Raw genomic sequence first — 26,497 nt, forward strand, 5'->3', positions numbered from 1 at the left:
AATAAAAATAGAGATCTTAACATCAGAACTTTGCTGTTAACTCTTCAGGGTTCCTCTGTACCCTCCAAGCCACACATAGCGTTTGAAGCACCAAATCCACAAGTTTCTCCAACCAAGGTCACATAAATACAAACTGAAGACTGAAGGATGCCAAAGTAACTGCTCTTAAATGAAGCTGTAACACAAAGTTCTCCCCAAAGGTGTTAAGTGTCTAGTTCAAGTACTGCCAGGCTGTAATGCATCTGTCTCAGACAGGGTTCCGACAACTACAGGTATCACTGCTCCTAGAGGGCATCGTCCATTACGCCGGAGCAGGGCAGGGATCGCCTCTCCATCATGGATTTTTTTAAAAGTCTCAACCCCCCCTTGTGACTGGCTGCCGCAGGGTCGGTGCTGAACCCGGGGTGTGAGGGAAGGAAGGGAGCCTCCTCCTCCGCTGGGAAGCTCTAGCTTCAGTTTGCACAGTCCTCCTTCCAGGGCTCTCTCTCCCGGGGGCTGTCCCGGCTCCTCGGGATCCATTGCCCTTGCCCAGAAGACAGCGCCTCACTCCGACCCAGCAACAGTGAAAGAAGAGTCGACCTACCTGTGGAACCAGACACAGCATGGTCCCCAAAGGCCACTTGGGTGACCCCCCCAATGCCACGGACAAGTCAACTTGCGCGTTTAAAGCGTATCAGTTTATGGAACGCTTGTTTGAAGTCCTCGTTGGACATGGTATAGATAATGGGGTTAATGAGGGAGTTGAGATAGCCCAGCCACGTGAAGAAGTCGAAGATGGCCTGGTGGAACCAGCATGCACTTCTGCAGATCGGCATCACCAGGGAGATGATGAAGAAGGGCAGCCAGCACACAATGAACGCTCCCAGGATGATCCCCAGGGTCTTGGTGGCTTTGCGCTCCCTAGCGGCCATGAGTTTCTTCTTCTCCAGCAGGGCGTCGGAGACTCGCACTTTGACTTGGTTCGCGTACACCGGGGAGCCCGATTCGCTGGGCAGGTCGGGGGCACGCGAGTTAACGGAGGTGACCGAAGACGTGGACCCAGGGGAGTCGGTTATCAGCTGGGCTCTGGTCAAACGTTTGCCGGTCTTGTTGGGGGTCTGTTTCAAAATCCGGGAGCGGGCTTCCACGTAGATGCGGCCGTAGAGGGCGATGAGGAGCAAGGTGGGGAAGTAGAAGGCGCCCACCGTGGAGTACACCGTGTAGAGGATGTGGTCGGTGTTCACCACGCACTCGCCCTGGGCTTTGGCCTGACGCCAGAAGAAGGGTGGCAGCGAGATGGAGATGGAGAAAACCCACACGAGCAGGATCATGACCGCCGCCCTCTTGGGAGTCCTTTTAGCCGAGTACTCCACGGCGTCCGTGATGGCCCAGTAGCGGTCCAGGGCGATGACACAGAGGTGCAGGATGGAAGCAGTGCAACAGGTGATGTCCGACGACAGCCAGAAGTCGCAGACCACCTGGCCCAAGGTCCAGCGGCCGGCGACCGTTTGCAGGGTGCTGATGGGCATCACCAGGATGGAGACGAGCAGGTCCGTCACCGCCAGGGAGGCGATCAGATAGTTGGCCGGGGTGTGTAGCTTCCGCGTCCGGTACACAGTGGCGATCACAAACGCGTTGGAGAAAGTGGTGGCCAAGGTGAGGAGCGCCAGCAGCAAGACCAGGAGTACTTTCCAGGGCAGGGCGACCGAGTCCTGGTACACGTAGTCCACGGAGCTGCAGTTGTGGGGAGGAGCAGCGGAGAGGTTGGCTGGAGAAACCCCTGTCTGGGAGCCCGCAGGCGGCGGGGCGCACGGAGCGCCGTTCTTCTCCATGTCTCTCTCCTCGCCCTGGCTCCGGAGCGCGGCTCTGAAGCATGGAACGGGCGTGGGTAGAGGAGGAAGGACCGCAGAAGAGACCACAGTCTTGCCCCCGGTCGCTAGTTAGTTTCTTAGGCTCCTCAATGATTCCTCCACCCAGGTTTCCAGCGGAAACGAGAGGTCAAGGGCGCGGCAGTCGAGCTAGGCGAGCGCGTCCCCCTGCACTTTGCAGTGCGCCTGGCGCTGCCTCCGCGTCTCCGGCGGCACCTCTCCACTCCCGGGCTGGCCACGGACTAGCCCGCCGCGCTCCACTCCGCTCGGGCTTCCGCCCGGGGATCTAGAGGAGGAGGGCGAGGTATTGTTTGAGGAGGGAGCATCAGCCAGGTGGGGGTCTCTTACCCCAAATGCTCGGGCATTACCTAACCCGGGCGCTCCTGGAGCTGCAGACTCGGCCCCCAGGAGTTTCCTAGCTGTGGAGACCAGAGCGTACGGGTCAGCTAGGAGTCCTGGTCTTGCATTCCCGCCCCCCTCCCCAGGCTGTGGCAGTTTCCTGCGGCGGCTGCGGCCGCCAGAGTTGGGTGGGGTGAAGTCTGGGAGCCGCGCGGCGCCGCGCCTCGCGGGCGCTCTGCCCCCCCCCCCCCTTCTTTTCACGCGCTGGCCACTCCGGCAAGCTGCCCCGCGGCGACGGGGCCGTGCGAGGGGGGACTCGAGGGCTTGGGCTGCGGCTGCTCGCACCTCGTGGCCGCGGCGGCCACTGGCGTCCCACGGGCACCACTGGGAGTCCTGCCGCTGAGCGCACTGGTCTGGGGGACCTGGCGCGGCACACGGGGAACGGACAGATTGCTGGGGGAGCTGCGGGGAAGCGGTGTGCGCCAGCCCCGGGAGGAGCTTGGGAGCTGCGGAACAGACGAACTCCTTTTATAGAGTCCAGGTCCGGCGGTGCTACTCCAGCGGCGCGGAGAGAGCGTTAGCCCGCTCCCGAACACCTTCCCTTGGGCGCTCTCCTCCCTCCTTCCCTCCCGCCCAGTTCCCTCCCCGGCCAAGGAAGCTCCCGCCGGGTCCTACCGCCCTGTCTCCATTCCCATCCCTAGGCCCCTCCCGATCCTGACACCCAGGTGCGGCATTTTCGGCCGAAAACTGGGATGAGGGCGTGCTGTCCTTGTCTCCATCCGCTTCCGAGCTTGCGGCGCTCCCCTCCCATGAGACCCACGCCCTCCACTGGGGGCACCAGCACGGGCACTGCGTCCCTTCCTAGGCTGCAACCTCCCACCTCCCACCCCGGCAGGCCGGTGCTAGGTGGAGCTAGCCCCAGTCCCTGACCTCTGCGCTGAGGAATGTTAGCCAGGCCTGCTGGCCACACCCAGGTTAGAAGGAGGAGCCAGTGATATAGCCTAAGAAGGAAATGGCCCACAGTGCATTTTATGCTTTGGGCATCAAGTTATGCTTAGCTCTTACTACAATGCAAACTAAATTTTCATATCTGGTTTTAGGAATACGTGCTTTTCATTCAATCCCTCCCCTCTTAACTGTGAGTCAACAGAAAAATAAATAAGTAAAAAGCTGTGTGCAAAATGTAAGAAGTATCACAAATAAGAAGCTCACTGTGTGTGAAATTAAACCTTCCGCTCCACCCTCCTGCTTCAGCTGCTCAGCAGTGCAGTGCCTTTGGAAAACAGTCCAAAGAAAGCAGTTGTTTTCCACAGCCCGCCTAAAAAGGGAGGTCATCAGGATTCAAGGAAAACAAGACGGAAGTGTTTCTGGGGCCATCACCACTGGCACCGCCGATGGCTCTCCTTAACCTTCAAGGAAGACGTCAGGACATCCACCATATTCCGCGCCAAGCAATAGCAGCAGTGCCTAGTCCCAGGACCGCAGGGCATATACCCCGTGCTCAGAGCCTCCGCCAGCCTTCACAGAAACACATGTACAAGAGTAAGTTGTTGTTGTTTTTTAAGCATCAGGAATGTCCAATGTCTTTTCGGCCCTGAGAGCTAACCCAACTCTGAGCTCCCAGGATCTGGCTCAGTGTTTGGCAGGTAGAATGCATCCAACAGAAAACTACTTTGTAATCGAATTGACCAGGTGACATGTAAACATGTCTTAAGTGGTGTTATTCAGTCTAGTCTAGAGCCCGAGATTACCTGCCCCGTCCATTCCGTTTTGAAGGAGCAATTGGGATCCTGTGAAAGAAGAGAGCTTTTACCCCAAGGTGACACAACCCTAACCCAAGTTTCTTTAGTTCCTGATCTGTAAGCCCGGCAGGCAGGCAGAAACTGCAGGAGCAAGTAAATAATCCACATGCTTTCATATACTGTTACATATTATGAGGAAAATAAAACACATCATGCATTAAGAGGTGAGGGTACTCCCTTAACTAGAGGCATCCTCTGGACATTCCTGGGTTGCAGCAGCCCAGCTAGGAATAAACACACAGCCTTCTCTTTCCCCTACTCCCCTTCCTAGCACCCAGCAGGGCTCGGATAACATCAAACCTCATTTGCACCGCATTTTAAGCGTCTTGCCGGTCGGTCCTCCCACTCCACCCACCCACGTCAGGCTTCCAGTTAGACTTGATTATTTTGCATCTTTATCTTAGAAACCACAGCAGAGGGAAGCAAAACAGGCAGTCTAAACCACTAGGTGGGGGCGTTGGCCAGGATGGAGCAAAAAAAAATGTGTGTTCTGAATGAGGGTGTGCAGGAAACTATTTCCCTGCTTTTTTCGGAGAGCAGGCAAGAGTAGAGAGAGCTGTGGAAGGAGACAGAGGGAGGCTGAGAGGAATGTTACAAGCTGTGGGCAGCCTTTTCTTTTCCAGTTTGTGCTCCAGTAGCATGCAAAGGAGAAAACCACTTGCTCCTTCTAGGATTTGGCTTGAGCGATGGGGAAACCTGTGGCTTTCTCCAGCCACGACTTCGCTGCTTCTTGAGATTCCCCTCCTCCCCTCACCCGCTTTGGGGTTAGGAGTTGCTTGAACACTTGAGCCTCGTACAGACAGGGTTTTGACAGTTTAGTGGAGAACCACTTTTCATTAACGTGGCTCCCGCATCTCACTCATCCCTTTCGCACTTGGAAATATATAAAATGTTAGTGTTGGCACGTGGGCGCCTGTGTATGAAACTGTCAAGAGAGCAGGGAACCTTCCAAATTGGCTCTGCCGGTGCGCCAGACCCGGCCCTTAAGGCGTGGTTCCCAGCTGCGCTAGGAGGAACCGCCCTTCAAGTTTTCAGGAAATTCAGCCACAAGACGGCTCGAGGGGCCAGGAGGAAACCAGGGTCCAGATGGCGTTATCGGAGCGAAGCAAAAGTTAGCTGGATGGAAATGGCTCCTGTTTGGCCACCTGGCAGGAAAACTGCACTTTAATGCGCTCGCCTCACCAGCTTCACGCGCGGGAGGGCGTTCGGCAAGGGAGAGGATAACGCTGGAACCTCAGTGACGCCTCTGATCAGACAGGAAGCCTGCCGCCGAGGTGTGCTGCAGAGGGACCTGAGGAGAATCGCCCGTCAAATAGATGCGGTGCTGCTGACAGTGAATTGAGAGGCGGTGCAGGCTTCCGAGTCTGCAGCGGGGCGCTAACTAGACGGAACGCGGTGAAGAGAAGCCCCCTCCCGCTCCGCGCAGCCACAGCAGACTCCCACTGAACCTGCAGTGCCACTCTGGCTTGGCTGGAAGCCAGCCAGCCCTCTGGTCTGAGACACTCTTCCTGGCATTCCCCAGAAAGTGCCTCTTAAGAGAGGTCTAGGCACAGGAGCAAAGACAGCACTGTGAGTTTATCAGTATCTTTGCTGAAATAAAAAAGCTGAAGCGCTCACTCTCCAGGAGCTTTGCCCCTTTGGGGAAGAAAAATGCAATCTCACATCCTCTGTCTCCACAACTTGGAAAGCCCTCAGGAAGTCCCTAACCACAAATTTGGGGACCAGCTACTTCCAGGTACAAGTCCTTCTTCCTCCGTTGGGCCGCAGACCTTGAGCTCTGTACAACCTGCCGCGTGGTCTAGTTCTTACGTTTCCTCCAGTAACTATTTAAAAACGCAGTTGTGACAATGAAAGTACGGGTCTGACTTATGTCTTGCTTGATGGAACTATAGGAAAGTTCAGACAAAGGAAGAGGTGCACACATACATACAGATGAATACATACAGTTCTGCAGACAACCTCTGCGAGGCTCAGGTACCTCTCCACATTCTTTGCCCCAACATTAATGGGGCCTTTGACTTGGAATTTGTGTCATGGTACTCACGTGTTGTGTGCCTCATAAGGGATGTTTATGCCTTCCCAAATAATAAATTAAGTGCTTAATTTTCTAAACTCTACGCTGGCCTCAATTAATCTATGAGAATTAGTACCTACAGGTGTATGTATAGATACAAATATTGTGTATAGGTAGTTAAGGAAGAATGTAGACAAAAATTAGAGCAAATAGACATCACTTAGACACTTGGAACAGATGCCCTCAACGGGTCCATTACCGCTGGTTCAAAGCTAGCCCACTTCCAACCAGCAGAGAGCTGGCTCCTAAGTGAGGTCTCAATCACATATTTCCTGGCTGAAGACCTAAGTCTCTGAAGAAAATTTCTAAGCTAAAACTTTAAGGTATATGAGCAGAGGTTGCATGGGAGAGATGGGCATCAAACTTTTCTTCCTGGACAAACACTGGGATGTGGCAATAATAAGAAACTTTTGGGTGGAAAAACAATGCCAATAAACCCACCAAAACATAAGAGCAACTTGCTGCTTTAAGTTGGCGGCATCATTAGGCAGCTCTGTTCAAGATGAAGTCTCTCTAGAAAAATCAGTCCAAAGACTATAATAGTGAAGTTATCCACTGGCCTAAGGAAAGAAGCAATAGAAACTGGGTTTTGCCTTATTTTCAACAAGGAAAACTTGTATCACTTTGCATGATTCATTCCAGTCTTGCAAAAAAAAAAAAAAAATGCCAGGAAGTGTTATTGTTTCTTCACCTGTAGTTAATGAATAATAATAATCACTATCCTTTTATGCCTACTATGCACTAAGCCTTTTGCTACCTGGTCCATATACATTCATCCATTTAATTCTTATACTAGTACTAGGAGTTGTCATTTATCACCCTACCAGAGGCCCAGTGCATGTGCTCTTCCCCCGGCCGGCCCCACCCCCGGAAGAACTCCCAGTCGAGGGGACAATTTGCATACTACGCTTTTATTATATAGGATTTTCTGGATGCAGAATTTGAAGCTTAGAAAATTTAAGTAACTTGGCCAATGTCAGACAGCTGGTAAGTTATAGAACTGATTTTCAAATCCAAGTCTCTCTAATTTGAAGGCCCAGCTCTTTATGAATAGTCTACGCTGAGTCAGCCACACAGCTCAGCATAGGCAGTCCTTTTAACCATCTTGCCTGTGGCTTTATTTCATCCCACCTGTGAGGAGCATCACTGCTCATAGCTATTCAAGTCTCCAGAATAATTTTCTGTTCGGGGTGGGGGGGAGGTGGAGGTGGTAAAAATCAGGTAGAAAACTGTGCACCGTGATTATGTTCAGCCAGTGAATCATCACTTCCAAAGTAGTGCTGATAGGTGGTCACACACAACATATTCCTAAGTGCACAGCCCAAACAGAAACCAAATAAGACTTTTATTGGAAGTGATGGAAAACCAATTTAATCATACCTCAAAGCAAAAGAGAGCATTTGTTTCAAGGAGAGTGGGGCTCAAATGAGGTATTGAACCACCAGGCTTTGGACAGAGAAGAGATACAGCTGAGCCTTAGAAACAAGGAGCATTGGGGAGCACCATCAGGACTCTGTCCTTCTGTTGTTTGCTGTCTGCATTTCAGCTAATTTTATCTGTGTCATGGTTGAGGTGTTTTACCCACACCATGTGAAGAGACAGCCATTAACACTTTTAGGGATTACAGCTTTCAGTTTGAATCATATTTCAGAAACTAATCTACATCTGTTCCAAGTTTAGAAATTCTAAGAAATGTGTTCTGCTCTTGAGTTTAATATAGGAGACCATGACAGATCAACATTCCGGAAGTGCAGAATTACACAAATTAAAATCCTGAAGAGCTGCTATTCAAAAAGAAGAAGGGTAAACAAAGTAACTAGAGTAAAAATTTTGCATTATTCAAAAAGTGACAAAAGTATTTAAGTTATACCCTAAAAAGTCAATATGGATGCATATTATAAAATCTCTAAGGTAGTAATTAAAAATTAACACAAGAATGTAAGTAGAATAATACTGCAGAAGTTGATTAATACATAAAAGCTAGAAAAGAAAGAAGAAACAATGAAAGGTAGAGTAAAAAGAAAACAAATAGAATGACACTTAAACCCAATTGTATTAGTAATTTCAATAAATTTAAATAGATTTAACACACAAATTAAAATTTTAAAAATTATCAGATTAAAAAAAAACCTATATCTGCCCTGGCCAGGTAGCTCAGTTGGTTGGAGCATCCATCATCCTGTATACCAAAAGACTGCAGGTTCACTTCCCAGTCAGGGCATATACCTAGGTTATGGGTTCCCCTGCAGGGCACTTATGGGAGGAAACTGATCAATGTTTCTCTCTCTCTCTCTTTTTCTCCCCCCCCCCCTGCCCCTTTCTCTCAATCAATAAACATATCCTTGGGTGAGAATAAATAAACAAAAACCATAACTATACACTTTTATAGAATACACTAGAGGCCTGGTGCACGAAATTCATGCACTGGGGGTGGGGGGGTGGTCCCTCAGTCCAGCCTACACCCTCTCCAATCTGGGACCCTTGTGGGATTGGGCCTAAACCAGCAGTTGGACATGCCTCTCACAATCTGGGACTGCTGGATCCTAACCGCTCGCCTGCCTGCCTGCCTGCCTGATCACCCCCTAACCACTCCCCTGCCAGCACTATCGCCCCGAACTGCCCTCCCCTGCTGGCCATCTTGTGGTGGCCATCTTGTGGCGGCCATCTGTGACAACGTAAGGGTGGCCATCTTGTGGTGGCTATCTTGTGACAACATGGGGGGTGGCCATCTTGTGATGACACGAGGGCAAGAGCCACCTAGGCTTTTATTAGTATAGATATTTCAATTAAAAAAATCAAATATTTAAAAGCTAAATATGAAAATGATGTAGCATGTAAACAGCAACCATAAGAAAGGTGGTGTGGCTATTTAATATTTTAAAAGTACATTTTAATGTATGAAGTATCAATTCAGCAGAAAGACATAAGAATCTTAATATCATAGCCTCAAACTATATGAAACAAAATTTAATGGGACTAAAAGAAGTATTATACAAGACCACAATCAAATTTAGAAATTTTAACATACCTTTCTCTGTAACTAATAAAGTGAACAACTGTTAAAATGATAAAAAGAGCAGAAAAAAATAGTGAAAATATGAAATATTTGTAGAGCATATTTAACCAAACTGAATGACATAGATAATATTCAATTTCAACCACATGAAAAGGACAACATTCCATCCCATTAAATGAAAAATATATATTCTCTTCAAGGGCACATGAAACATTTACACACATAGACTATATGTCAGATACAAAACAAGTCTCAAATCATTGAATCAGATCCTTCATCAAAGAAGATAAATCATTGACATAGAAGCATATAAAATAATGTCATTGACCATCATGAAATGCAAATTAAATTGCCATGACATATTCCTGCGGACCTACTAGAATGTCTATCAAGTGCTGACAAAGATGCAGAGCAACTGAAACTTGGTGGGACTGCAAAATGGCACAGCCACTTTGGAAAACAGTTCTGCAGATTTATTATAAAGTAGAATGTATAACTATGATATTCCACGTTATCTACCCAAGAGAAATAAAACTTATGTTCACAGAGAAACCTATACATTAGTGCTCACAGTAGCTCTATTCATAATTGCCAGAATTTGAAAACAACATAGATGGCTTTCAATCAATAAATAAATAAGCAAACTGTAGCACATGCATACAATGGAATACTATTCCACAACAAGAAGGAGTCAACTATTGATTCATGAAGCAACATGAATCTTAAATGTATTTTGCTATGTTGAAAAACAAAATCTGACCAAGTAATTTGAATATCTAAATGACTCATGAACCAGCAGTATCCTATTAGCAACTCGAAGGATGCTCTGAGTAGTTGTCCAAAATGAAAGGTTTTATAGGAAGAAGGGCAGGACAAAAAAACTACTGACAAAAGAAAATATTATTTTTAGACCAGAACATCTTAGGTTGGGGGAGCAAGGTTTTATCATGTAGATTGCCTCTTCTTTCTACAGGATATGGAGAGGGTCCATGTAACAGATTATCTCATTGGCGTTGACCAGGAAATTCCAGACTGTTTGATTAAGTTTATATTTCTGGGAGAGGCTAAACACCAATTAGGTCAGTTATTAAATCTAGACTTGGTATCATAGACTTCAGGATAAGTGATGCAATTTTGGAGCCTGTGATTTTCTCTTTAAAAGCTGTGTAAAAGAAGACAGACCCAAAAGATGAAACTTGTAAGATTAAATTTATAAGACAGGAGGGAAAAAGCGAGACTATAGGGAGGAAAATAGTTTCCAGTGGTTGCCAGTGGTTGGTGACATCAGCCCCCACTCCAATATGAAACCAGAAGAAGAGTATCTTATTCTTCCCACATAAACCATAACCACTGTCTAAACATGGGAAAACATCACACAAACCCAAATTGCCAAACATTTTACAAAATATCTGAGCAGTTTCTTCAAAATATCCAGATCATGAATAGTAAGGAGAGACTGAGGAACTGTCATATAGTGTAGGAGAGACCAAGTAGATATGGCAACTAAATTCAATATGAGATCCAGAAACTGGGACATGACAGTAGTCGGGGGGAGGGGGCAGGGAAATTAAAAAGTTTTGCACCAATGTTAATTTCTCAGTTTTGATAAATAGTTCCATGGTTAACATAAGGGAAATGTGGGTGAGAGGATATAGGAATTCTATGTACCATTTTTGCAACTTTTCTATAATTCTGAATTTTTTAAAAAAGTTTTTATTGATGAAGGGGCTGAAGGATTTAGGATAATGGGTTAGGGGTAACCATGAAATTTCTTAATGAATATGTTTTATGTAGTTACTATTTTTGAACCAATGTGAAGGTATGAACCATTTAGAAATAAATTTAATATTTAACAGTAAATACAAATAAGAGGAGGGTTTTTAAGGAAAAAATTTAGTTACTCTTCAAATATTGTCCAAAGCTCTATATACAAGGCTGTTCATGTGTCATATTATACAGTAACATGCACTACTAGAAGTGAGATTGTTGGAAATATTCCATGAATAAAGTATCACAAAATAAAAGGCTTTATGTAGAGTTGGTGGCAGAAAGTAGGCAAGCTTTATGATCACATATCCTATATAATAAAGAGCTAATATGCTAATTAGACCGAACATTGGAACGACCTTCCAGAATGACCAGTGGGCAGGGTGTGGGGTCGTGGGGCCACAAGGCAGCCAGGGCTGCAAGGGCCTACCCTTGCACGAATTTCTTGCATTGGGCTTCTAGTTACAATATAACATCACAATGAAGTTTCCATTGCTATTATTTGTGAAACACAAAAGTGTATCACCAGCCCTGCCAACAATAATTTAGAAATAATGTAAATGCCTTGCCTTAAACAGATCCCTAGGAGATGTTCCATAAGTGAGTCAGTCTTACCTTTCTCTGCCTCTCCTCCACAGACCACAGATGGCCTGTTACAAGGGGAAGAAAAGCAGGATGGAGTGTGATTTTGCAGCAGCCTTCCCCTAGATGAAAATAAACTTTGAGTATATGAACTAATGAGCAGGAAAAAATTAATTGGAGGTACATGATGACCATAAAAACTTTTCCATGTTTATTTTCTAAAATTATATTTTCATGTTCAACTGAGAATCCAAATGTGAATACAGGGTTTGGGCCTGCAGATGTGCAGTTTCAACTGCACAGAATATTTAAATGCTCTATTTTATTTGTATGTGCCATTTCATGCTGAGTGCATTGTACTGTGTCACCAAAGTTCAGATGGTAAAAATTTGACTCTATTTGCTAGTGAGGATTTGCTGTTGATGGAGATATAAGGTGATTGTGCATTTGATATCTCTTCTGTGATAACAGATAGCTGCTCTAGAACCTGACTACCAAGCAGACAATGACTTCTTTACATTATATTTTTTGTTAATAGTCCGACCACATCAATTTACGTGAATGTAAAAGCAACCTGCCTTCAGAACAGTGATTTTCAACCGGTGTGTCAGAAGAATTTTTAAAACATGAAATACTTGACTATTTAATCAGGGGCACTGACTTCTTTTTCCTTAGATTATCAAATAAAAAAAATTAGAACAGCTAACACAAAAATAGCCATCCAGTGTGAATGACCAAAATTATTTTTGTCAGATCAGCAAAAAAATATATATTTTGGTGTGCTACAGAATTTTAGTAATTAGTTTATGTGTACCATCAAGATGAAAATGGTTGAAATTTGCTGCTCTACAGCATACAATAGGGTAAAGTTTATTCAATAAATGGTGTTGAAAATTTGGACAGATACATGCAAAAAAAAATGAAACTACCTTTTTATATCACACACAAGGATAAATTAAAAATGGATTAATGATGCAAATGTAAGATTCAAAACCATAAAATGCCTAGAAGAAAACATAGGCAGTAAAGTATCTTGCATTTCTCTTAGCAATATTTTTTTCTGATATATCTCCTCAAGGGAAACAAATAAACAAACAAGAAAATGGAACTACATCAAATTCAAATGTTTTTGCACATGAAAGTAAACCATCAACAACAAAATAAAAGACAATCTACTGAATGGGAGAACAAATTCACCAATGGTACATCTGGTAAGGGGTTAATATCCAAAATTTATAAAGAACTCATACAACTGAACACCAAAAACAAACAATTCAATAAAAAAATGAGTAGAGAACCTGAATAGACACTCCCCCAATGAGTACATACAGATGGCCAATATATGAAAAGATGCTCAATGTCACTAATTATCAGAGAAATGCAAATTTAAACCACAATAAGATTCACCTCACACCTGTCAGAATGGCTATCATCAATAAAACAACAAACAGCAAGTGTTTGCAAGGATGTTGAGAAAAGGGAACCCTTATGCTATATTGCTGGGAATGTAGATTGGTGCAGCCACTATGGAAAATAGTATGGAGGTTCCTTAAAAAATTAAAAAATGGAGTTGCCCTATGACCCATTGATTTCACTTCTGGGTACATATCTGAAGAAACCAAAAACACTAATTTGAAAGAATATATGCACCCATCTGTTCATTGCAGCATTATTTACATTAGCTAAATTATGGAATCAACCTAGGGGCCCATCAATAGACAAGTGAATAAAAAAAGTGGTGAAATATTACTTGGCCATAAAAGAGAATGAAACTGTACCACTTGTGATAGAATGAATAGACCTAGAGGGTATTAAGCTAAATGAAATAAGTCAATCAAATACCTTATGATTTCACTTATATGTGGAGTCTAAAGAGCAAAATAAATAAACAAATAAAATAGAGAGATTAATAGATACAAAACAGAGTGATGGCTGCCAGAGGGGAAGGGGGTTGGGGAACTGGGTGAAAAAAGTGAAGAGATTAAGAAGTATAATTTAGTAGTTACAAAATGGTCACAGGTTGTAAAGTATAGCATAAGAAATATAGTCAATAATATTGTAATTGTAATAAATATGTATGGTTCCAGGTGGAACTGGAAATATTGGGGAAAACATTTTGGAAAGTATATGATTGTCTAAGCACTATGTTTTACTTGTGAATCTAATATACAATATTATTGAATGTATACTATAATTGGAAAATAAAATTTTAAACTTAATAAATAAAAAAGTATTTTAAAAAGTACATTTTTAGATATGCTGAACTGTAGTAAAATAGTAATACTCTGAAGTGCTGATGAAAATGCAAACTGTACACAGACTCAAGAAGCAAACTGGCAATATAACAAAGACCTTAAAATATGCTAAACTACATGCCTGGAGCTACTAATTACACTTCTAAAACTATATTCTAAGTGAATAATTAAAGGAAAATGCAAAGATTTAGCTATGAAGAGATTTACCCCAATGTTATTTATAACTGTGAATGATTAGGATTATGGGCATTTGTCAGTTTATCTTTTAAATAAAACTATTATTTTTAAATTGAGAAAAATATTTTATTTAATTTAAAAATAGTTATAAAACAATATAATAAAAATAAAACTGAAAGAATCTTTGAAGGTGGGAGGAAAAAGTTAAAAAAATATAAATCAATTTGCTTCCAAGACATGAACTAGGACACATTTCCCATGCAATTACTCTATGTGCTTAGAGAAACACACTGTTCATAAGAAAGACTAAGTCACATTTTGTTTAATGCCAAGGTACCTGGCATTGTTTAATAGCCATGACTTGCTTCATGGATTTGCCAGTGTCCAAATCTAACTCTGCTCTCTGCAAGTTTGAGTATTATACAGGGTTCCATCAGCTCTTTATATGTACACTGAGTGGCCAGATTATTATGATCTCTGAACGCATAATAATCTGCCACTCAGTGTATATCCTATATAATAAAAGGCTAATAAATTGTCCTCTCAACCAGGAGTTCGACCAGCAGGCAGGCCGGCCAACCGCCCATGTCCCCTCCCTCTGGCCAGGCTGGCTGGACCCCACCCATGCACGAATTCATGCACCTGGCCTCTAATATATATATATATATATATATATATATATATATATATATATATATATATATATACTGAGTGGCCAGATTATTATGCGTTCAGAGATCATAATAATCTGGCCACTCAGTGTAATTTCTCCAGATTCCTTTCATGAATTTATAAAGACTGATTTCTGACACTAAGATTATGGAAACAGAGAAATGCTTCTTTATGATAAGTACTTCTTACACAGTAAAGGTTATTTGGTTGGATCTGTCCCTCTAATATGTCCTTTTTCTCAATCTTAAACGAAAAACTCTAGATAAAAGTGATAATTTCTCTTATTGGAAAACTTTACCTTCCTTCCAATTTATGTTCTACACTCAACTTCTTGCTCTTACACTACATGTTCATCATGTCTTGGTCTTTCTGTGTCCTGATGGAAGACATTTTTTTCCTGGATGTTTTTGCATGGTATTTTTATTATTGTTGTATTTACTTTTACATGCAAAGATGTGCATTAAATTCTTTGTTTCACTGGATAAGGACTTAAAGGTGAAGAATTGCTGAGTCCTTCAAATCTCATATGCAAAATTGGTTGTCTTTTTGAAGTGATATTTTACTAAGCTTATATTAAGATCAAGGTGTTAGGTCTGCAACAAAATACCTAAATGAACTTATATTTCATTTTAAAATTTGGGGTAAAACAATGTGTTGCTTCCTATTTTTGTGTCTAATTTCAGTGCTAAATGGAGCTTCAGGATTTCTGGTGCCACAAGGCCACCTGAGGGCTGAGGAATCACTGTCCTATTGCACACCCCTTCCTTACACAGCTGTAACCCTTTCACATCACACTTTTTGGAAAAAATCTGGCTTTGTATCCCCATCTGTTACTTTTCAAATATCCATGGATTTTAGACATTGCAAAATTCCCTGTCAAAAATCTCAGCAAATGGTCTCCACCAATCAGAACAGGCGGTCCTGTGGAGCAGGGTTTTGGAGGCTCACTGCTGCACTGAGAAAAGGTCTGAAGAGGCCCTAGAGGAGGGGTCTGAGTGGCTGTGGGAGGAAAGAGGACACCACCGAGTGGGCCTAGCTGAGAACCAACCAATGTGTAAGTGTACTATAGCTCATACAGTCTAAGAAGTCATCAATGGCAAAATAAACCAATAGGTTAGGTTCTACTAAAAATATTTCACTAAATAAATTGACCTATTTTTCTCAATATTTAGAATTTTATGTTATCCGATTAAAAGAGATCTTTTAGAAATATAATTTTTTTAATTATATGTCACTCTTATGCATGCATAAAAAAAGCAAAATTAACTGGTGAAGGTGTATTGGTGAAATTTCTTTATATTAAGTCTTCTGAATCACTTTCAGCATAGTCATCAACTTCCATATTTTCTCACACATCCTCATCTGTGTCACCTGGAGCATGAATTATCTAACATTTTTATAAGAGTGCTCCACTGTTATCTCTGTTATTTTTCTCCAAGGCAATATTGGACCAGCTTTTTCTCCAGATGTATAAAAACACGTATACAAAGTGACAACCACATCACAACTTACACCAGTAATTACAGAATACAGCTCCACTTGAGAAATGTTCAAATGTAGGCAAAAATGTTTTTAGACTTGATAAAATATGATAAATTCTATATACTTAATAGATTGCATAAATATACTGGTCTGCTGATTATTAGCCTTATCTACATTTTCATTACAATTGGTATTTATGTCGTCCATTTTATTTAAAAATATTTCTGAAATATTAATAGTGCATGGTCTATTCATAAATACTTAAAACCTGTAAGTGATATTATGTCCATCTCAGACGTTCAACAAATATTAAAATTTTATTGTTTATCTGCCAAGAGCCAGAATGAATATTACAAATCAAGAGAAGTTACATGTAATTTATAAATTAATTTGTGAGTCTAATTCTGGTCATCTGACTTGATATGAGTAAATTTTTAAAAATCTGAAATTGAAGACAGTTTAATAAACTATTACTTAAAAAAAGAGAACTGTTGTTGTAAAAACCAATAAAATGGCACATAGAGGGATTTTTTTTAAAAAACAAGAAGAAAATTTGAAAATTGCTTGACACATCCAAAAATATTTGTAAGGGCATGAAACTAAGGGAGATCAATGAATGGAAGAGTTTAATATGAACTCAGAGTTCCATGAGAGTTTTGAGTAAGATAAGAATTCAAAGTCTTAAAATACCAATATTCAAATTTATTCTAGAAATAATTAAGAAAAAGCAGTACTGCTACAGAATATTGAATTAGCAGTAGAAAGTAACAAAATAAGAATATCATAGAATGTAGAGAAGAGAAGCAAGAGATGAAATAGAAAGAGATCAAGATGATAGAGATATCTGGGTATTTTGGAGAAACAGACCAGAAGATACGCAATAATCAATGTATAAATGAAGAACATGTTACTGCATTGAATAAAATATAAATTTGTTTATTGAAAGAGTTTACAAATACTGTACCAATTAATGAGAAAATAAGTACATATAAATATTGACTATCATGCTTGTTTGTTTGTTTATTTTATTTCCAGGATTAAAAAAATAATAATCCTATAAGAACTGATACAGAGAAAAATAAAACAGATTACTTTTCACAAGGGAAACAGAGTCAGCTAAATGTTTCTTTCATTGGTTCTTCATCATCAGAAGATGATGAAGAAATGTCTGCAGAATTTTGAGAGAATAAAGGTTGTAAAACCAGGTTTCTATACCCAGCCAAATTTGTACTCAATATCGCTGTATAAAGGGAACATGTAGACAGTTTTAGTTATGCAAGAAATTGTACACCTTTTTAAAAAACCAAAGCTATATTTAACTGAAAAGTTTAAAAGCATATGTGTCAAATGTTAACCATTGATATTCATTGCATAGAGGGATGACAGATGATTGGCACTTCTTCATTCTTTTTTAAATTGCTATTTCCATTTGAAATTGAATATAGATTTATATTATTTCCAAAAATAAAACTATTTTTATTTTTAAAAGATATCAATTAAGCACTTTATAGCAATGTAGAAATTACATTACTACACAATCCTCATCTTCAGAATTTATTTAATATTGCATAATATGGTAATATGGACAAGGGAAACAAATCAGTTCAGATTTAACGCTTATTGAAATTGTACTTGATCTTTAAGAGATTAAAATTAAAGTCTACCCAAGGTAACGTCATCATGCTAAAACATAACTGAAGCACTATTTAAGTAAAGAGAGCTATGTATAGATTATGATGAAGTATCTGACTTTTAAGCTCTTAAAAATTTTAGAGGGAGTTTTCTTGTTATCTGGAAATTATATAGATGTAACCTGAACACAATTAGTTTGAGCTTATCACCAAACCTCCATGGGACACGGTTTTAAGCATGTTTCCTTTAGTAATTAATGTACAAAATACTGATTGTTTGCAACCTCACTCAAATTTTAATATCTTTACTGATTTTTGCTGTGCATATATGCCTAATATCTTTTAAAATTGTATTTGGTAATTTTAGCATATCTTCTATGTATAGCCTATAAAATCTTCAGCCTAGAAAATGTTTCTAGAAAGAGCTGAGTAATTTAAACACTATAACATTTCACCATAATTTTACTCATATTGACTACAAAATTGAGGGAAATGTTTTATATATCATAATAAAGACAAATGCCTCTCAAAAATATATTGTCAGTTCATTCTGAATTTCTAATTTTCTGAATACTGTGTTTAAAACCACATTTTATCTGTATTTGAATGTCATAGCAATAAAACATTTTATATTTTTTTCAGTCAGAAATCTAAAAACAAACATTTTTATATAAAACCTTTTCCTCCAGGGCATACTTAATATGTTCTTGCCAATTTTGCTGTTTTTATAAAACAGTTTTAACCTCAATAAAACTTTATTTAACAGCTAAATATTTAATATTTACTAATAAAATACAGCAGAAATTCTAACACTCTATGGCTTTGTGAGGATAGATTCAGGGCCAAACACATATACATTGTGGATCGACAACAGTTATTCCAAAATGCAGCCAAGACGGCTTAAAATTTATAATTGCTACTCTGAAGACCTTCACAAAGGTGCTTTGAAACTTAATATTTCTCACCTGTCATTACACATTTCTTTTGATATAAAATCAATATATTTCTCACTTTCTGAATATTCTTTTTAATGTTTCTACATAGGTCTAAAGTCCTTTCATAGTTTACTGAAATATATTTGAGCTTATTTAAATATATCATCATGTCAATTCTCCAGTTTAAATCAAAGCTATGCACATTGAATTGCTTGGTAATAATATCTATTTATTCTCCTGAAGAGAAAAAGTGGAATGGTGCTGAAAAGAAAAGAGGGGGGGGAGAGAAAAATCAAGATATTTAGCTTATATTTGGCATTAGGAATAATTTATTTGATAGTATCTGCTGATGCTTACATAATGTCCATTCTCCCATTTTCCTTATTAAAAGACACCTAGATTGAAGTGTCCAGCAGAAAGTTACATTTTTTGTATCTCCCTTATAGGGAAACAGTGTACATATAAAAGCAGAAGTTGTTGGGTGGGGAATCCTGTTTTGTGATTTAGATAGTTGAGGAAGTCATGCTAACTAAGGATGCTGACATGGAAAGATGGAAAGAACCTAGACTCCAGATGATTCTGTGAAACTGCCATTTCAGCCCTGAACTGTGTACCTCTAGACTTTAGTAGGTCACTGCTATTTCTAGATTTTGAGCTAGCAGTTAAACACAATTCCTAACTCACTTAAGAAATAATCTTAACCCTTAGTAAGTACAATATGATTATAGTCCAGTCATAAAATGCTTTTGGTTATTCTATTTTAATTGTGTTAGTCATTATGCACACTAATCTCAAGAGGCTTTTCTAGGAGATAACTACTTACACATTTTCTTTCACTCTAAATATTTTCTGAGCAGCCAGTCATTAAGGCCTTAGAATTCAGTAGTATACATTTTAAAATGTATACATTGAGTTAAATTGCTCAAAAATTGTTGTGTAATCATGATTAATAAATCAATGATGATAAAAAGCCACAACATAATTTTAAAATTTTGAACTTACGGTATATTTCAATTTAATTATAGAGCTAAATATGCACTTTAATGTTATCTAGAATTTTCCCCCTTTGAATGGATATTTCAATATGAGGATTTCTCCATAGTTATCAAAATACACATTGTGTAATTCTTTTACAAATTTATCTAAGCAGATACAGTCTCTGTTTTTGATTAAACACATTTCTATTAAGGATCCTCGTATAGCAACAAATGTACGAGAGCTTGTCTCAGACTAAGGGAGTTCATGTTGTTCTTTCCAAATTGTGTGGCAAAGAGTATATGACAACCATTCTAGTTATAAGTTTAATTTTGTTTGCCATTTCAATTTTTCTAAGAGATGATCACCAATAGTATTTTATTACTTTCTAACTGGAAAAAAAATAAAACTTGTGAAAACCCCAAATCTACATGAACTAAAATCTTGAAAATGTAATGAAAGCAATGCAACAGCATTATCCATCTTCTGGAATCAGCTTTATCCAGACACTTGTCAAGAATGTTATCACCTGGGATTTTCTTTTTATTTTCTTTTTTTTTAATTTATTATTATTTTTTTTAAATTTCTTTATTGATTAAGGTGTCACATATTTGTCCTCATCCCCCCATTTCCATCCCACACCCCTCCCCACGGATGCCCCCACCCCCCTGTTGTCCTTAACCATTGGTTAGGCTCCTATGCATGCACACAAGTCCTTTGGTTGATCTCTCCCCCCTACCCCCATCCTCCCCTACCCTCCCTCTGAGGCCCGACAGTCCGATCGATGCCTCCTTGTTTCTGGGTCTGTTCTTGTTCATCAGTCTATGTTGTTCATCATTTCCCCTAGATGAGCGAGATCATGTGTCACTAGAGATATACTTATAGAACTGAATGTGAGACGAGCAATAATAGTTATGCTGACAGGCAAATGAATCAGTCTGTAGTGAGTTTCTTTCTGGACCAACAGATCTTTTGAGACCCAATTTCAATGTCCACCAGTTCCTATGTGTACATGTCAGCACTGACTTTTCAGTTCTGGGTGGTGAACAAATGGTGGTAATGCAGGTCCAACTCCCTCTGGTTTGGTCTCGCCCGGACCCAGGGGTGCATGGCCTCACCTGGACCCAGGGGCGCGTGGCCTCACCCGGACCCAGGGGCATGTGGCCTCAGCCGGACCCAGGTGTGCGTGGCCTCACCCGGACCCAGAATCCAGCCTCACCCGGACCCGGGGGTGCGCGGCCTCACCTGGTCCCAGGGGCGCGCAGCCTCACCCAGACCTGGGGACGTGCGGCCTCACCCGGGCCCGGGACCCAGCCTCACCCGGACCCAGGGGCACATGGCCTCTCCCGGACCCAGGGGCGCGGCCTCACCCGGACCTGGGATTTTCTTTTTAGAACTAAAAAAAACAAAAAACAAAACCCACCTGCAAATACCAGTTCTTCTTACTTTAATTTAAAACTATGCTTGGAAATGAATCCATTAAAAATGATAGAGAGTGGTTTTGAAATAAATACTTAATTATTTTGAGATCTTATGAGATGTAAGTAGCTTTAGAAATGTTGGCACAAAACACAACAGAATGTTTATTTCCCTCACACAGACACATCTAAATCAATATGAGAAGTTTGTCTTGTTTTTAAAATAGAGTTCACAATTAACACACACAGGTGCTTTATGCTTCCTTTTTTGAAAATATTTTTCTGTTCAAGATGTTAAGGTCAGAATCACCTTTGAAAACTACCAGTTGGTTATTTCTACATCAGGAGAGGTCTTTGGCCTGCTGTAACATCTATCCTTTCTGATGACAATGATTTTGCTGTTCTGAAACAGACACAGTGTCACTTTGTATTAGATGGGTTTTCAATTTCAAGTGATCAAGAGGATTGACTTTCAACAAGATTGAATAGCTCACCTTTTGGCTAAAAGACATTGTTTTACTAACACTTAACTCTTGTTTTCCAGCAAATATATGAGCTATCTGCCAATGGGTAAATATTAAATATCTTGGAATGTGGAGAAAAGGGAACAGGTGATTGGGGGCTGGGTTAGAAGGGTGCAGGAATTAAGCAAAGAAAAAATAAAGACTCATGGACACAGAAAACAAACAGTGAGGTGATTGCCAGAGGGAAGGAGGGGTGGGAGAGGTAGAAGGAGGTAAAGGGGGGCATAAAGGGTGGTGGAAGAAGACTTGACTTGGGGTGGTAAACACACAGTTACAATAAATAGATGATGTATTGCAGAACTGTATACCTGAAACCTATATAATTTTATTAACTATTGTCACCCTAATAAATTCAACAAAAAATAAATAAATTCAACTTAAAAAAATAAATAGCTCCTAGCAAACTCTAAAGCATAAATTCATGGTGGCATTAAAAAAAAAAAATTGTCCCTCTAGTGCTAGATCCTTGGTTTTAAGGAGATTCCTGACCACTGAACTGTAGATTCATATTTGTGCCTGTATTTCATTTAAGTGTTCACTGGAAGGCTTTAATATATTCAAGTCCTGTTTTATAAAAAGAAGTACTCTTTGTGACCCAAAAAAGCAAAAACATGTACATCATATAATTTGACTAAAATAAAACAAACAGCTTGGCCAGGGTGGCTCAGTGGTTGAGTGTCGACCTATGAACCAGGAGGTCATGGTTCAATTCCTGGTCAGGGCACATGCCCTGGTTGAGGGCTTGATCCTCAGTGTGGGGCATGCAGGAGGTGGCCAATCAATGTTTCTCTCTCATCATTGATGTTTTTATCTCTCTCTCCCTTCCACTTCCTCCTTGAAATCAATAAAAAAAAATTTTTTTAAAAATAAAATAAAACAAACATTTGATGTGTTATCAATTCTTAAGAGAAAAAGAGGCAAGCATAAAAAGAAACAGCAAATTAAAAGTTATAGACTGAAAAATAATGGTAAAAGTTTAAAAGTTTGCTGGTTATGTTGTCATTTTAATGGAAATCTGATGGAAATTCATAGCCATTATATGCCAAGTAAATCTGCAAATATTATTCCTTTTGCTTATTCTTGGAAATATGTATGCTCATGTTCTCTAGGGAGAAAACTTTTCCCACATAAGAAACTGCTCAATTTATATGGAGAACATGTTTTTACTTTTATCTCACCACGATGCCTTCTTTATTGAGCCTTACCTGAACTTAAAAAAAAGAAAACAAAAAACTAGAATTAAAGTGTTTGCAATTTTTCCTCTCATCCTTTTCATATTGGATTTAAAAGCTGTCCTTGATCTTGTCTCCTTAAAATATGAATAAAATTATTAACTAGCTTTTTAAAAATAGCCCTAGTTCCACTATGAGTGGCTTTAATTTTTAAAACTCATTCACTATGCAAATTGGGGTGAACATATACATTCAAAGTTCAACTGAGCTATTACAACAAAAACATGAATCAGAGGTGACTCATGGTTAAGTCAGGTTTTTAAGAAAGTTTTATATATAATAAGTAAACAAACTCTCAGACTCTTCCTTTTTAGACTGTTTCATTTTCACATTCTATTAAACCTTTTGCAGAGTTTTTAATGCCTCCATACAAATGTATTTTCTCATAATTAATATTTCATCCTGACAGAAGTATATCTCATAAGTATACCGATTTATGAGAATTGTTTTGCTTTTAGCTTCCTGAATTTTTTTCTCTACCCTGACTCATTGGACTAAGGTTAAAAAGAACAGAAAGCCCACGCCCTACCATTCTCTGTTTTCTATTATTTTTATAACCTAAGCTTCATGGCACTTAACTGAAAACATGCACTAAAGCAGGAACACTTCCAGCTTGGAAACAGCTCAATGCTAAGGCACAATCAACAATCTACTCTGGGAATGACAACCCTGATTCCCATTTCCCCAGGGTTTCCAGGTCACTGGGATAATACCTGTGCCTATATTGATACGCATGTCCCTATAGTGTGAATTTCAGGCACACATCATAAATTAAGTTGAAACACTCATTATGGAAGCTGAAAAGTCAGTAACATTCCTAAGTATTATTTTCCTTATTTGTAACAAGAACTGTCTCCACCAAATAATCAGCAAAACTTCTTTCATTGTTAATGTTCATGATTCTGTATGAAAAGTAGAAAAGTATAAAATTCATAAATTAGAGTTACATTTGCAACTTTTGGTTAAGGCTAATTGTTTGCTTTAAGAAAACTGTCCACCTTGATAATCAAGTAATCAAAAATGCCAGTTAATTGTACTGTGTGCTCAACAAATGACATTAGTGGTGATGGCAGCTAATCTTCAGTGTCCCTGAGGCTGCGGGATACTCCTGACTGTGCCGATGCTCATATCCAGGACATCTCTGTGTCCCCGGGGCACTGTCTCCATTGGCACCCAGCACTAGCCCAAGTGTCAGGCTTTCTTTAAGAGGCTGGCTCATCTGACTTCCTACAATTTGAGGTCACCTACCAACAATTCTTTCATGTCTCTGGAAGTCACTTTCTTCTTTTTCTTTTTCCTTATTCCACTTTTCCAAAGAATGAATGCCAGTGCCCATTTGGTCTTCTAATATTATATTCTTATTACATAAGTAATAATGCTCACAAAATCAACTGTGGCTCTTCCTGACCTTTTTCAAATTTTTTCATCCCACAAATATTTTTTTCCAGCTTCTGTTTAAATGTGCAAGCCTCATGTCGAGGATCCACTGAGGAGTCACGGACAGGAGTTGGCCTCCAGGACCCTGCCTGGTGCTGGGTGAGCAGGTGATTTCAGTGCACGCTCAGGTGTAACTGTCTGAAGGTAGAACCTGTGTCTGTCTTGTTCTCGGTTGCCTCCCAGTTTTAGTTTCCTTGTGCTGCCATAACAATTTACCACAAAGTAGGTAGTTAAAAACAAACAAACAAAACAACACACACACACACACACACACACACACACACACACAACACAAAACAAAAAAAAACAGAAAAATTTTCTCTCACATTCTGGAGCCAAAATCCTGAAATCAAGCTGTCAAAGAGCCGTCCTCCTTCTGAGCGCTCTGAGGAAGAGTGTTTCCTTGCCTTTTCCACCTTCTGGTGGTCCCCTGTGTTTCCCCTCTTCACCATCCCATCACCTTTCTCCTCCTCTTCCTTCTCTTCTGCGCCCTCACTTCCCCCTCTCTCTTTGCCTTCCCCACCTTCACCTTCACTGTCAGCGTTGCCTCAGGATCTGGATTCCTGAGCCTCCTTATTCTGTGAGCAGCTGCAGAGGCACCCCCTAGTCAAGGACCGCCCCTCTCCTCAACACGTCCATGCACATCTGTTGGCTGCACCAATCTCCCTTCTCAAGGCAAAACAACTTTATAGAAATGAACTTCTTCCCCCTCCACAGAAAATGGGGTACTTCAAGGCCCCCACAGGGGTTCACTGGCTCTGCAACGAGTCCACTTTCGCTGGTTACGCATGTCATCAACGGAGTCATATTTAAAGGCTGGTCCTGAGGGGGAATAGCATGTGGAAGGAGGGAGGGAGGATGCAGGCAGGCCCTTGGGGGGCGATTATATAAAGGTTGCTTAGTTGTTCCTTTTATTCCTCAACCGATGCTCTCTAGAAAACCTCTTTGGGTGGAGGAAATTCTTTAGAAGCTGCTGGCTTAATGAAGCTGGTGACTGTTGTGTTTCTAAAAATAATAATTTGGCATGATTGTAGTTATACTCAACATATAGGCTGTCCATCATCCTCTTCTCTTGTGGCTGTGCAAGAGGCCAGAGAGTTTGGATACTGCACTCACACACCTTCTATTACATTTGTACCACTTGGTTCTTTTTGCCAGACTCCTCTAGTCACCCCTTAGGTCTCAGCAGAACTGCTGTGGACTGTCAAACCTGCTTTCCCAGCTTTCTCATGGATATGATGAGTGATGCAGAGGTGAAGGGCATATGGCTCTGGAGGTCCAATAGACAAGGCAAGACTCCAGATTGACTTTGGCCACAGATTCCCTTGCTTCAGCTGACTGTGTAAGGATGCAAACAGGGCCCTGACAGAGAAGCAAAAGCAGATATCCTGTCATAAATCCAGTTACTCCTTCATTTAGTCCACTTCATTATCACCCTTGCTCTCAGGTTCTACTGTAGGTGCTAGGTGATACGTTTATTGCATCTACTCCTGGCTGAGGCCCCAAATGTGCAGGGTGCCCATTAAACTGCAGCCCAGGCCCTCCTTGTGGCAATCTTCCCAGGGGACTATAGTCTTTCGTCCACTTATTTGTTTGGCTGCTACCCACAATGAGGAAACTAACTCTGGTTGTAAATGGACTATATATTGTTCACTCTCCCCATGTCATTAGGGAAACTTAATGCAATCAGCATCTCATCACCATTCTAGAGATGAGATCAAGGACGTGCCCAAGGTACCGCAGCTGGTGAGTAGCAGAACTGAGAAGCCAACATGGGAAGTCTGACTCCAAGGCCCAAGATTTGACCCTTTACTCTGCTGCTGCTTTCAAAGATACTAGCTGTACTCTGAATGGCCCTGTTGCCACAAGCACCTCAATCCTGAGTCAATAATTGAACAAGACTTTAAAGAAGTTAACAGCAGTCAGAAGACTCCAGTTCCATTCCTGATTTTAAATGAACTTTGCAAATCTCAATTGACTAATTTGTGGGTTCCATTTCCCTCAGCCACTCAACTGCTAGAAGGAATTAGAAATAACCTTCAGTATAGATTATCATAAAATGATCATCAACAAGGTAGACGCATCGAATTCCATTATATAACATTTTATAAGTCAGAAAAGGAAACTTGCTTATACTAATATAAAGGTTAGTATATTGTTTAAAAACTAATGCAATAACTCTGAAGTAGTGCTTTTGTTTGCCCAGGAGGTAGAGAAACATGTTTGTACAACATAGTATAGAACTAAGGAATCAACATGAAAACTTAATTCTGTTCTTTTATTCCTCGTCTTACAGACTGGAAAATGAACTCCCTGAATAATTGAGAACTGA

General features: G+C 40.7%; 1 protein-coding gene across 1 annotated transcript; it reads right to left on the minus strand.

Annotated features, from left to right (window-relative positions):
- Positions 1-552: 552 nt before the first annotated feature.
- On the minus strand, positions 553-1,811 carry HTR1B (5-hydroxytryptamine receptor 1B). The gene has a single exon (XM_054722357.1). The coding sequence runs from the start codon at positions 1,809-1,811 to the stop codon at positions 651-653; it is 1,161 nt and encodes a 386-aa protein (XP_054578332.1). The 3' UTR covers positions 553-650.
- Positions 1,812-26,497: the final 24,686 nt, after the last annotated feature.

The sequence above is a fragment of the Eptesicus fuscus genome, chromosome 10 (assembly GCF_027574615.1).
Source record: "Eptesicus fuscus isolate TK198812 chromosome 10, DD_ASM_mEF_20220401, whole genome shotgun sequence".
Lineage (NCBI taxonomy): Eukaryota > Metazoa > Chordata > Mammalia > Chiroptera > Vespertilionidae > Eptesicus > Eptesicus fuscus.

Excerpts from the sequence above, each read along its gene's own strand:
- HTR1B (XM_054722357.1), bottom strand. The coding sequence starts at position 1,811 with ATGGAGAAGAACGGCGCTCCGTGCGCCCCGCCGCCTGCGGGCTCCCAG.